The sequence below is a fragment of the Clytia hemisphaerica genome, unplaced genomic scaffold (genome assembly GCF_902728285.1).
Source record: "Clytia hemisphaerica strain Z4C2 unplaced genomic scaffold, Clytia hemisphaerica genome assembly, whole genome shotgun sequence".
NCBI classification, from domain to species: Eukaryota; Metazoa; Cnidaria; class Hydrozoa; order Leptothecata; family Clytiidae; genus Clytia; species Clytia hemisphaerica.
The window spans coordinates 1,521,732-1,535,805 of NW_027103968.1; the positions used below are offsets into that span (position 1 = coordinate 1,521,732).

The 14,074-nt window shown below is 37.1% G+C and overlaps 1 protein-coding gene across 1 annotated transcript; it reads right to left on the reverse strand.

The window, feature by feature from the left end:
* Positions 1-2,209: 2,209 nt before the first annotated feature.
* On the reverse strand, positions 2,210-13,806 carry LOC136810473 (general transcriptional corepressor trfA-like). The gene is made up of 11 exons (XM_067067040.1): positions 13,690-13,806; positions 13,066-13,234; positions 12,133-12,219; positions 11,334-11,423; positions 9,405-11,103; positions 8,873-9,008; positions 8,027-8,182; positions 4,960-5,110; positions 4,164-4,699; positions 3,591-3,778; positions 2,210-2,927 (listed from the first exon to the last, which is right to left on the reverse strand). The coding sequence occupies exons 1-11, from the start codon at positions 13,716-13,718 to the stop codon at positions 2,788-2,790; spliced, it is 3,381 nt and encodes a 1,126-aa protein (XP_066923141.1). The 5' UTR covers positions 13,719-13,806; the 3' UTR covers positions 2,210-2,787.
* Positions 13,807-14,074: the final 268 nt, after the last annotated feature.

Here is a 14,074-nt window from a genome sequence, read left to right on the forward strand (position 1 = left end):
TCATGATAATGAATGAAACCTAAAAAAAGACAATAGAGTTAGAAGAATTGAAAAGACGAGTTAGCAGTGGTGTAATCTCCAATCAGGTCCTGATTACTCCACGCTGGTACGTACGTACTGTAAAGGTCATACCCCTTTAGAACAGAGTTTGCTATGCGCAGAATGAATGATCTTTTATGAGAGTAGCGCTAGGTCCGTAAAATTCTTGTTGTCGTTAGTATGGGGTCTTTCAACCTTTCTTAGCATCGGAGAAGGTTATTTATTACCTTCATAGAGCCACCAATATGCTGTATCATAGAATGTAACAATGCTCGATCATTTTCCACATTATTTCATCCACTTTTTGTCTTGTTCAAAAGGAACTCTAATAACTGTTCCATCAATGGTATACGATTGACCAAACCGTGTCTTTTAACATGATCTAATTTCCATTCCATTTTTGATTTTTTAACTAAATGATAAAAATAAAGACTCTACAGGAAAAGAAATGACCCCCTAACAGATTGAATCGTGTGTAGATGAAATAATAGGGAACCAGGGTTAACATTAGACGATATCATCGTCCGACAAGATTAGTGCGTGGGAAAAATATGGTGCAGTGGTCATGACAAAGTATTACATGAAGTCCTTCCCGGAAAAATGTCACGGAAGTGATGAATTATACGACATTGAGCCCCCTCCGAAGCCCCCCCCCCCCCCCAGCGCGGACAATATTCCCACTTGACTTTTTATTTCTCGCGCGGTTACTTTTCCATTCTTTACGAATTTGTCTTAGACTATAGGATCGTCTAGGTTGACATTCACATTCTTAAGAGCGCCTTTTTGTTTGCAAACGTCAATTAGGATCAGGAATATCGGTTCAATTGGTTCTCATTCCTGATCCTAATTTTACTGGTCCAACATGTTATATTTTGTCGGATTGCGATTACTAAAATTGAGAACGAAGGAAATCTAAATGCCGATGAATATTTCTACTTTGAGGACCTATATCGGCAAAGATTAAACCCTCTGAATGAATTAAAGGGCTTGAAGTTAGAAGGAAACGTTGAAAAAACGAAGGTTGACGAGAAGTTATCTGATGTTCCGATGGCGGATTGGCGGCCGCCCACGCTAAAGCTCGAAAGGGAGCGGCTCAATTTCCCATCGTAGAGGAATGACAGTCGGGTTCAACTACTCTTACGCGCAAACCCGAAAGTATTTCGGTTGAACCCGCCAATCCCCGTAAATGAGGACTGGGTTACCAGGCCTCCAGCTGCAAAATCCTTGACGCGGTCTTGCAAAATTTCGTAATCCAAACCTTAGCTTACAGATGTTGAAAATTTTCCCGACCTTCAGAGCTTTTTAGGATGTCGGATGAAAATTTCACCATCTGGGTGCCAGATAAACGAGAAGGGGAGAGGCGCTTATTAGGCACCTAAGGCAAGTAAGTTTAGAACTGCAATTTTTAACAGAAAGAAGGGCAACGCCGCTGCGCTTTCAAAGGATTTCTACACTTCTTTCACGTCTTTTGCATGTCCCGGCTTGGGTTGAACCCACTACCTTGCACACTGTATCTAAATGGTCTCCCTGCGTTTTGCAAGTTATTGGATAATTCAAGAAAGACGGTCATTTATTAACACATATTAGCCCAACACGCACTCTAAGTGTTGATAGAAAGGCAGACACTGTCTAATACGTATAATACAGGATAGTATGTCTTACGAAATCGGCTAAACAAAGTAAAGCTAAAAAATTTTAAATACACACACTACACGCGTTTTTGTAAGAACAATTTTATAAAAACACGAGGCTGAAAATTGGCCACCAAATCCTAAGAACAAATTAAGATCCTAAACTTCAGATTACCTAGAAGGTACTGAATTTAGCAGATTTTAAACTCATTTTTTATTTTTTTAAGTAAAAAGACCCAATGTATTAAGAATATTGTAGGAACAATTTACTGGTTCTTATAAGAAGAGCGTGGATAATTTTCTCTTTGGACTGTGATTGACCTTGGGTTTGTATTGAAAAAGATAGAATTTTGACATCGCTGTACAATGTGTCCCAAAAGGAGTGGACAAATCTTTATATAATCCTAATAATTTATAACTCTATATAATCTTCAAAACCTTTTCAATCATCTTGGGAATTGAATATCTATTGATCTTCTTTATTCCTATTTCAATTATTTTAATCCCAGTTTAGATGATGAGTTTTTTAGGATTTTACTTATAAAAATTTGTCCGCTTTTTTGGGACACACTATATATTCAATTCCATCGCGGTGGTACATGAAATTTGAAGGTTTTTCGTACATAATTCTGTCAAGAAGAAAAGTAGCTAAATTTTACAGTAAAACTTGCATTTTATCATTGGAATATTTACGAGGTTCATACTTTTAAATATTTTGTGTAAAAATGTTCAAAAAATATATTAAAATTCAATACAGGTATAATGGATAAAAATGAACTTGAGATAAAACAACAATTTTTGAAAAATAAACAAACAAATATACAATGAAAAAAATCCGTATCAACAAAAATTACTCCAATTTTTAAAAATAGTTAAAATATATTAAAATCTAATATGTAACTCCTTTAGGAATATAAATATTTTTCATATATTTTTTTTTGATCTTATGATTTCTACTGATGGGAGCTTTTTACTTTGACTGTGGAACCATTCCCAACCAATCTGCATAGCTGTGAAATAGCTAATAATATCTAGCCAACCAAGATAATGAGATCAGGCAAGCAAACAATGATCACCCAATCCATACGATTACCAAAAGAAATTCTCTTCTTCATACTCAATCATAGAAATCGAAATCAAAATCATCATCATCGTCATCATCCTTTTTCCCTTGTTGCTGTTGTTGTGAAGATTGATTTCCCGATCGCCCAGCATTGCTCAAATCAAAATCCGATTCGGATTCTGTGTCCCAGAAATCTGGAAAACAGTAAGAGGAAAATTATCTCATATTATATGACATCGGGTTACCTACAGGAGCGTGGTGGCAACTCAGCCCCCCCCCCCCCAGCGGCCGATTTTTTTGGAGGAGGGGACTGAAATACAAATTTCGGCACCCCTCTGCTTTTTTACACCTTAGAATTAGCAGTTTTCAGCTTCGCTCGCGTAATTTTTACAAATATATTCTATTTTAAAAGGGGGCCCCAAAATCCCAACTTTCGAAAATTGCCTCTCCAGTTTTGGTCGACCCACCACGCTACTGGTTAGCTAGCTATTGCGACCGTAGCATGAAGGTAGAGCATCCAGCTACGGTACACAAGGTTGTGGGTTCGATCCAAAGCCGGGTCATACCAAAGATTCCCAAAATGGTACTTGATACCGTTCTACTTGATGTTCAGCAACTAAAGAGACAGATCAAGGGTAAGTGGAGAAATCCAGGGCAAGGAGTGGCGCCCTCCCGTACCTTCGGGTAGACAGCTATACAAACTGGGAGCTTTCGGGTCGCCCTCGACTGCGGTCAGAAAATTACTTACTTATTGCTTATAGAAATAAATTAAAGTTTATGAAATTAAGCTCGTACTCGACTCGGACATAAATAACAATCAACAAATCAGGGCAAAATGAAACTTGCTGACGACATACCAGGTTTTTTGACATCCATTTTCTTTTGGTTTTTGTTTTTAGTTTGAGAAGTCAAAGATGATTCCGAGCGTGTGATAAGATCACTGGATGGTGTCATTTTGATAGAAGATTTCTTTGACAGTTGATCGTTAGTAGAGTTGTTGTTCTCCGTGCTGTACGGAGCTGCCGGTGGCGGGGGCGACGAAGTCCTGTTGGTTTTGAGATATGACAAACTTAACGAATTTTTACTACACAACTACATTTAGTAAATTTTCTAAAACAATTTTTTCGAGTTAACAAACCAGTCTGCTTGACTCGAGATTTCCTTAACTCGAAGAAATTCGTGTTCTAGTTACGAACTCGACTTCTAGAGATTCGACTGTGCCAAGAGAACTGTTTCTTCTTAGTAGGACTAATTATTAATAGAAATCTTTAGAAGTGAAAATGAATATGTCTCCCCCGTGGGCGTCGAAATTTCAATGCCATCGTTTCGGAGTGACAAGAAATTACCGACTTAGTACGTTAAGCCTTTCCCCACGAGGATTTTGTGATTTTTGCTGATAACAGAAAAGCCCCTGAAAAAATGTTACTTACATTTTTTGTGGTCGTTTATTGAGGCCGATACTTTCACCGAGAAGATCTTCAAGTTCGTCATCATCATCAACACTTTCATGTACCGGACTCATCAAACTTTCATGACGCATCTCTTGGTAAGCCTTTGATCCATTCAAATTGAGGTTGGAACTAGCCTCTGAAAGCGTACTGTTATTCTGAGAGATTGAATCTTGCTGCTTATTGGTTTGTTTTGATCGGCGCACTGGAAGACCATCTGAATCAAAAGACAGCGTGGAGGAGTTCTCATCTTCATTTTCAAAGGAGAGCGATTGTGATAAATCTCCCTTCTCCGTAGTGCTTTTACCACCACCGTACGTTGACGAGAGAGGTTCACTCTTAGACGTTTTACTAATACCACGAGTGTGGATTTCTTCCGTGATACTGATGTTACTATGTGTTGGCATGGAAACGTTATTGGTTGCTATGGGACCAGCCTCGCTTTCCCCGTCTTCATTTTCAGTTTCAAAACTTTCTTCGGATAAGTGAGTCAAAATTTTGCCAAGTGAAGATAGAACCTAAAATAAATTGACAAAAAGTGAATTAATTGCGTGATCCCATCTACTGTTGATACAACTTTCAAAATTTGGTAACTACTCCTGGGTACAAAATATACCGGTGGATAATTTTCAAAATAAATCAGCAGATGGATTAGGAGTGAAATCACATTAAAACTGAAATATGGTGGGCAAAATAACCTTGACAAAGAAACAAGCTGCAGAAAAATCAAAAAAAAATTGACAGTGACTTGTAAAGTATGGAATAAATCAGTTTGTACCTGCTTTCGTTGCTTTTCATGTGACGGTAACAAAACATTGGCGAAGATTGTGGCCACTTGCACGGGGTCGAATTCAAAGGCGGACATTATCTCTGTCAAGAAGATAAATAAAGAGTCCCAGATCTCCAGGTAACAAGAATCCACACAATCTCTGGAAATGAAAAAAAGTACTGTTTGTAACGTTTATTTCATTGGAGTAAAATGTATAAGAAAGTGAAATTAAACTAGGTTTGAAGATAGGAAAAAGGTTTTTTAGATACAAAAAAATTCTACTATTTACTCATAATTAGCTAATAGTAAATCATTTGTCATGAATATCAGCGACATTGTGAATATTCATGATAAAACACATAGTGAGTGAAACGAAACGAAAACATCATGACGACTAGACTAAAGTCTAATCCTGGCTGAACTTTGCTTTTTGATAATTTTGATGACCCTGTGTCCAGTGAAGTAGACTAGGAGCGTTTGACGAGGTTACCATTTTGAAAGAAAAACACAAAAATTCCAAATAACAAAAAAACTACTTGGATTTTAAAAATATAATTGAGAATATGAGAGAGCAAGATAAATAACAGGTTTGATACCTTATTGGCGAAAAAAATGTCGGGGTTTTTTTTCGTCGGGGAAAAATTTCGTCACCTAGAGGCATTTTCGTCACTTTCCCCCGACATTTTTTCCCCCGATAAGGAATACGCTATTATTTGCTATACCCACTCAATCGCACTATTTGGTATAGCTACTAAAACAAGCAACATGCTGAATGGACCTACCTGTTGATCAAAATCAGATAAAAGTAGGTGTTCTACATTTTACTATTGGTATTGAGCAAACACAATAAGTTTTAGAACAATGCAAAAACGTCTGATTTATTTTCTTTTATCATTGCGTAACTTGGTCGTCTTTTTTTGAAAATTTTATGACGAAAAAACATTTTCCGAGAAAATTACTTCAGCCACATTTTAAGGTACCTTGCACTCTATCTTTCTGACAGAAATCAGGAAAAACTAATGAAGCAATTTTGCACCAAGTCCAAAAAACCTTATTTTTAGGTAGTTTTTGGCCCAAAATTATCCCAAATTTTTTTTTCAAAATCGGGCTCCGTCACTTTTTAGGCATTGCTATTTTGTATCATTGTGCAAAAAATAAAAAAAAATAATGAGCTGATCCCGAGAAAAGCTGCCAACAGGAAAATGGTAAAACAGAATTTCCCCCAAAAAAGAAAATTCGTACTTTACGACGAAAAAAAATTTTCCGAGAGAAATTACTTCAGCCACATTTTAGGGTGCCTTGCACTCCATTTTCTGCCAAAAATCAGGAAAAACTAATGAAGCAATTTTGCAACAAGTCCAAAAACCTTATTTTTAGGTAGTTTTTGGCCCAAATTTGCGAAAATCCGTATTTGACGACGAAAAAAAATTTTCCGAGAAAATTTACTTCAGCCACATTTTAGGGTGCCTTGCACTCTATCTTTCTGCCAAAAATCAGGAAAAACTAGAAGCAATTTTGCACAAAGTCCAAAAAACCTTATTTTTAGGTAGTTTTTGGCCCAAATTTGCCCCCCAAAAATTGTTTTCAAAAATCGGGCTCCGTCACTTTTCAGACATTGCTATTTTGTATCATTGTGCAAAAAAATTAAAAAAAACTAATGAGCCAATCCGGAGAAAAGCTGCTAACAGGAAAATGGTAAAAGGGAATTTCCCCAAAAAAGCGAAAATCCGTATTTGACGACGAAAAAAAATTTTCCGAGAAAAAATACTTCAGCCACGTTTTAGGGTACCTTGCACTCTATCTTTCTGCCAAAAATCAGGAAAAACTAATGAAGCAATTTTGCACAAAGTCCAAAAAACCTTAATTTTAGGTATTTTTTGGCCCAAATTTGCCCCCAAAAATTTTTTTTCAAAAATCGGGCTCCGTCACTTTTCAGACATTGCTATTTTGTATCATTGTGCAAAAAATTAAAAAAAAACTAATAAGCCAATCCGGAGAAAAGCTACTAACAGGAAAATGGTAAAAGGGAATTTCCCCAAAAAAGCGAAAATCCGTATTTGACGACGAAAAAAAATTTTCCGAGAAAAATTACTTCAGCCACATTTTAGGGTACCTTGCACTCTATCTTTCTGCCAAAAATCAGGAAAAACTAATGAAGCAATTTTGCACCAAGTCCAAAAAACCTTATTTTTAGGTAGTTTTTGGCCCAAATTTGCGAAAATCCGTATTTGACGACGAAAAAAAAATTTTCCGAGAAAAATTACTTCAGCCACATTTTAGGGTACCTTGCACTCTATCTTTCTGCCAAAAATCAGGAAAAACTAATGAAGCAATTTTGCACAAAGTCCAAAAAACCTTAATTTTAGGTAGTTTTTGGCCCAAATTTGCCCCCCAGAAATTTTTTTCAAAAATCGGGCTCCGTCACTTTTCAGGCATTGCCATTTTGTATCATTGTGCAAAAAATTAAAAAAAACTAATGAGCCAATCCCGAGAAAAGCTGCTAACAGGAAAATGGTAAAAGGGAATTTCCCCAAAAAAGCGAAAATCCGTATTTGACGACGAAAAAAAATTTTCCGAGAAAAATTACTTCAGCCACATTTTAGGGTACCTTGCACTCTATCTTTCTGCCAAAAATCAGGAAAAACTAATGAAGCAATTTTGCACCAAGTCCAAAAAACCTTATTTTTAGGTAGTTTTTGGCCCAAATTTGCGAAAATCCGTATTTGACGACGAAAAAAAATTTTCCGAGAAAAATTACTTCAGCCACATTTTAGGGTACCTTGCACTCTATCTTTCTGCCAAAAATCAGGAAAAACTAATGAAGCAATTTTGCACAAAGTCCAAAAAACCTTAATTTTAGGTAGTTTTTGGCCCAAATTTGCCCCCCAGAAATTTTTTTCAAAAATCGGGCTCCGTCACTTTTCAGGCATTGCCATTTTGTATCATTGTGCAAAAAATTAAAAAAAACTAATGAGCCAATCCCGAGAAAAGCTTGTAACAGACGAACGGACAACGGTCAAATTAAAGGACCTCCCGGTAGGTCCAAAAAGAGGGCGAACATTACTAAGAAACAAACCTTAAATTTCCTTCGAAATCATTATTAGCATCAACGTCATGAATGAGGAAAGGTCGATCACTTTTCTTGACCATTAGTTGTTGTAAATGATAACGATACGACATGCAAAGTTCGCTGGAGTCGAATTGTTTCACATTACCTTCCAATTCAGCAGTGCTAAAATAATAAGCATAAAAAATATTACACAGCAATTATAATATGCACCATTGCAATCTCTTCCGACATTATATCACGGACCCAATAGCTGATGTAAATGAGGTTAAATCAGTCAATACGTCACTTTCAACCGATCAGCTTTTGGGTCCGTGGAAGACATTGCATGCAATGGTGCATATCATGAATACATAAGAAACAGATGGTTGAATATCCATTTACTTCACTAAAAACAACTTTGAATAATCAAGGCTGATCGATCACAATCAGATTTCTTTTTGTAGTCTAAACAAAAGGCCTTACTTTACCGTCAACCAGGAAAACTGAGTTTTACGATGGGTTTGGTTGGAGAAATTCATGCACGTGACATCTTATCTTTAATTAGTGACCGTAGTGCAAAGATTGAGCATTCGGCTACGTTGCACAAGGACATGGGTCCAATCCCTAGCCGTACCAAAGATACTAAACTCTCAAAAATAGTACTTGATGTCTCTCTGCTTGATACTCAGCTATTGAAAGGAAGATCAAGGGAAGATCAAGGGTAAGAAAATAATCCAGGGAGAAAGAGTGGCGCCCCCTACCTTCGTATAGGTAGCTATCTAAAGAAGAGCCTTCAGGTCGCCTCCGATTGCAGTCGCAGATTTACTCAGTCAATGGGAATTTAAGCCACCCTAGCAAGCCATTACTTCTTACCCGATAATGGTGTTCGCTTGGTTAGTATTGATATCGATGTTGAGGACAAGAACCTCTTCGCTCTCTTCATCTTTTACTTTATCGGTCAACGTTTCCATGATGTACAACAAAGGTTGGTAATCGTCCATCGTCTCACCTGCATATAGAAGGTTGTACATTAGAGTCTCTTCAACTCGAACTTCTATAGCTCGAATTTCTCTTTAACTCAAACCTCTTTAACTCGAATTTAACCTTAACTCGAACAAGTTTTATATAAGAGCGATTTTATAACACGAGCCAAAACCTTATAAAAAGAACAATCAAAGCCTTTAATTTTCTCAAAACTTAATGAAAATCTAGAACCGCCAGTCTCAGTGTCTCAGCGAAATTTACATGTTGTCATAAAAAGCGTACAACTCGGAAGTGCCCAAAAAGATGATCATTCTTGGCATCTAATGGTTAAGTTATAGATTTTTAGGTGTGAAAATCAACTGGCATGAATGAATTGTATAGAATCTTTTTTATAAACAACAACGAAAGAAAAATATCATACCATGAGAATCTTGTGAGAATGTTCTTTGTTTCTGCAATGCAGGTACTGGTGGTGATCGAGCAGGTTGCTTGGCAACGACAGATAAAGTAAGAGGTGGAGAAGATTTCGTTTGAGGCGGAGATACTGATTTATTTGATGGTAAATCAAATTCAGAATGATCACTGAAGTCACTGAAGAGTGAAGAATCTTTATTGGTTTTTGAATGATTTGCTGACGGTGGTGATTCTTTGTTGCTTCGAGGATGATTGGTCAATGAATCGTTGGCACTACTACTGTGATTGTTGTTTAGTGGTGATACTAAAGGACTTGGTTCTTGAATCTGAGGTTGTTGTTGCCGGCTTTGAGGTGTGGATGAAGATTTAAGAGGTTCTGAAGAAGACCTCGGTGATTGTATTGGTGATTTCTTTTTAGGTGTTTGTCGACTGGAGTTCTCGCTTAATTCTTCAATATCACTGATAGCTCTAGACATCGATTTCGAATGAAGGCGCAGATCATTTTCATCTTCTGAATCGTCATCAGGGAAAAGATCCTCATCATCACCAAAGAAGGAGGGTGGTTCATTTTCTTGCATCTCCTCCTTGGATGGCTCCTTCGCAATCTCTTCAACTACCACGGCAGGAGCTTCTTGTTTAGAATCTCGTCTCGTAGACGGTGAGAATTTAGCTAAACTTTTCAGTTTTGAGAACATGGGTGATTTTTGTTTCTTGAGAGCAGGAGATTCTTGTGGTTTAAGTAATTTTTCTTGTTCTTTGTCTCTCTGTTTTTGTTCCTTTTCTTTCTTTTCTTGAGCCAGTTTCTCAGCTTTCAGACGTTCTTCTTCTACTTTCTTTCGCTCGATTTCATTCTCCAAATCACGCCATCTTTGCTTCTCCTCTTGCAATTTCAAGTCCTTCTCTTCTTCTTGCAGTCTCTTCGCTTTCTCCTTCTCCAATCTCTTTAACTCGATATAATTCAAACGTTGGCTTTCACGCTCCGCCTTTATGCGATCGTTAAACGAACCAGAATTTGGATGATCGTTATTTTGCCGCTGCTGTAAAACAGACACGTTCTGGGTCACAGATCCGTTTGTTTTCACGGTCTGTTGGCTATCGTCAAAAGTCTGATTCACTGATTCACTATTTTGACCAACAGGACTAGCTCGTTGTTTCGCACCGTTTAATCCGTCGAAAGTATTATTGAGTGAGGAGTTCAGATTGACAGAGGCAGCCAAAGGTACTAAAACTAATTGTCCGTTTTGACTGACACCCAAAAGTTGTGGTAATATCGTGATGTCTGATAAATCAGTATTTTGAGCGTTGACTGAATTGTTTAAAAGCAAATCATGTATGCTTGGCTGGTTTGTGAAAGTTTTGCCTGATTCTTCACGATGTATAGAAGACTTTTCGAATTCTCGACCTACTGGTAGAAACGGCTCTGATTTAGTTCTAAAAGGTTCCTCTCGTCTATACGTTGAAGACATTCGGTGATTGAATTCATTTGGCGGTAAAAAGTCATCAGGATGGGCGGGATATGTCCTTCCAATATGAGAGGGCGGTGTCATGTAGGATTGGCCAATGTGATGGCTATTATAGGATGGGCTAGTTCTAGCATTTCTATGAGGGCGGTCAGGACTTGTGAAAGGGCGTTCGGGAGAATTATCGAGAGAAGTATCATGACGCCATCGATTCATCTTTCCTTGGATAAACTCGGGATACAAATCCTGAAAAAGTTAGACGTAGAAATTATAAGATGCACGAAAATTAAAGGGCGCACGACTACCCTAATTTAAGTGGCGCGCGAAAGCAAAAGACGCGAAAATTTAATGGGATTAAGAAAGTTGAACGAAAATTTGTAAGCAAAGAATTTCATTTTAAATTTTTAAAACATTTGTCAATTAAAGGGACGTATGAAGACTCTTGTAAACCCTGATATATGCATGACTTGGCTTACTTTTTCCTGCGATCTACTTGGTCTCATTTGATGTTTAGAAGGCGATGTCTCTTTTGGAGGACTTTCATTTCTCATTCGTACACCACGCTCCTGTTAAGAGAAAGAAAAGAAAAAAAAGGTAAATAAGGTAAAAAATAAACTAGTTTGAACTGAATTAACTAAGTTAAGTGATTAGCCGTGTCCCAACTCGAAAACCGTTATGATCATTTTAATCACCACTAAGACCATGTTCAGACGTTACGGTTTCGTTTCGCTAAAGAATGGTTTCCGTTACGGATCGAGAGTGTTTATATTGGTTTCGGAGCGTTTCGGAGCAAAAAACGGAGCAGTTTCGTTCCGATGAAAAAAGTGGAGCGAAACCGTTTCGATCTTTTTTGCTTTGTAACGTCTTCTTTTTTGACGTTTTTAATTTTTGACGTTCACACTTGTTTTAGAATCGTTTCGTTTCGGAACAATACGAAACCGTGACGTCTGAACATGGTCTAGCGCTCTGATAATGACTTTCTGTTGGTCCGAAATTTCGGAAATTTTCTGACCAAAACAACGGGAAGTCATATAGGAACCGTCAAGAAAGTAATCAGATGACTCTATTTTGGCCGTGAATAGGCAAGTTGGACAGTTTTCGTTTGGTTTCATAGGGTCTATGGCCAAGCGAGTAGGCTTTCTACGAACTAAGTGGGACATTGACAAGATTCGAATCGGGAGCCCGGCCCTGTATTGTGGCGCTGACGCCTCAGGCCACTTCGGCTCCACTCGTTCAGAATAGAAGAAGATTTATTACCGAATGAGAAAAGCTTACCTCTTTAGGTGGAGATTGTTGATTGAATTTCTCCATATAACCAACCCATTGAGGATACAAACGAGATATGTAATCTTCATAGTCACCCTGTAGAAAAGAAACACAAGATACCAACAAACTGACTTCATGGTAATATACAGTTACTAACTTGGTTGCAAATAGGGCGCTTTTTATGGGTAAATGGAATTTTTTAAGACTTCAAAAGATAGCGTAATAATGGTTTTATTCATGATGTTTAGTATCGTCTCTTAAATCATCATTTCCCCTCATCCATTTATCACAACAATTTTTTGATGTTCTTATAAAAAACATGTAATGTTCTTATAAAAAAACATGTATTTTGGTAAGACAGTTTTCCGGCATATCTCCAGAAAAAGTTTCTTGCGACATTTCAGACATTATCATATTACATCTTTGAGCAATCAACAAAAAGTTAAAAGAGCCAATGGGCTTTTCCAGAAATAGCCCGTGTCCCCCCCCTGTTGAGGATATCGGATATCCAGGGGGTTAACGACTTTTGTTCAAAAGTGGATATCCAGGGGGTTAAATATCTACAAGGGAGCGGATATCCAGTGAGTCTTTACTAATAAAGTAGGATATCCAGGGGATTCGATACTTCGAAAAATCAATATCGACAGTGAAGGTAAATTTTTTTTCTGGAAAAGCCCAATGCTACAGAATCCGAAGCAACATTTAACTGAAAAGGCAAAACTCAAGCCCGGCGGAACAATCGTTAAAATGGGGAGGCTGAAGGCTCCAAATGAGATAACAATTGCTAGGAATTTGTGAAAAAAAATCTCATTTGCTCAAAAAAAGGGAGGCTGAAGTCTCTAAATGAGATAAAATTCACTAGGAAAAAATCTCATTTGCTCAAAAGTGGGGAGACTGAAGTCTTCCCAGTCTTCCCGCTTCAGCCGGGCCTGAAACTCTTACCCTAACTTGCTTTAATCGTTCAGTTTTGTTATTGAGGGTTGTGGCTTGTTTGGAAACTTTGCCAAGTGTTTTAAGTAGTTCTTGGTTACGTCTGTTGCTCTCTTCTTCAGCCAGGCTGACTGCCCGTAATTTTTTATTTAGCTCGTGCATACTTCTTTTATCGTTTGTTCTGAAAGAGAAGAAAAATCAGGTATATAAAATAAAGAAGCCCATTAGTGCCATTTAGATTCTCCTTTAATTTTTTAACGACGAAACTAAAATTTGACAACGAAAATGAAAAATTGACGACGAAACTGAAAAAAATTGTTACTTTGTTTCGTTGTCGAATAATTATAAAATAATATTATAAAGTGAAAGAGCTAGATTTCATTTCACCAATTCTGACGAAACCATGCAGAAAGTAAAAACTGCTTATAGGCTGAATCAAACACTAAAAGAGGAAGCTCTGAAATAGTAGTTACCATAAAAACGTGATCAAATTTACATACATTTCAGCAAAAATAGAAAATATTGTGGTTAAAAAACCTTGCTACTTTCTCTGATAGAAAACGTTGAATAATATTGAAGAATTTATAAATTATTGATTTTGAAAATTGATAAGCGAAAATAACGTTTATTTTATACCTGTGTCGTTGTCCATAGTACGCTGTCATCCTGCCACATTATGAAGACGCCCAATACAAGTTAAATCAATCTTCCGTTGACATTATATCACTTTTTTATTTCATTTTTCTTTTATCTATGAGGCAGAAAAGTGTAAACATAATAATTGACAGACAATGTAATATTGTAGCTTCTATCCATCCCATTAAGAATGGAAACATGATTCTATATGAGAAAAATTGTAAAGACAAAGAATTTTAATTAACAATTTCTAAAGAGCCTTCTGAGCCTCAGGTTTCAGAAAATATTGGTCTAAGCCCCTATTGCAGAAATTCCGTTCGAGCCAAAATTTGCTAGTTTTTAGGATAAACCTACATTACACGTTTTTCTATATTCTTAAACATTT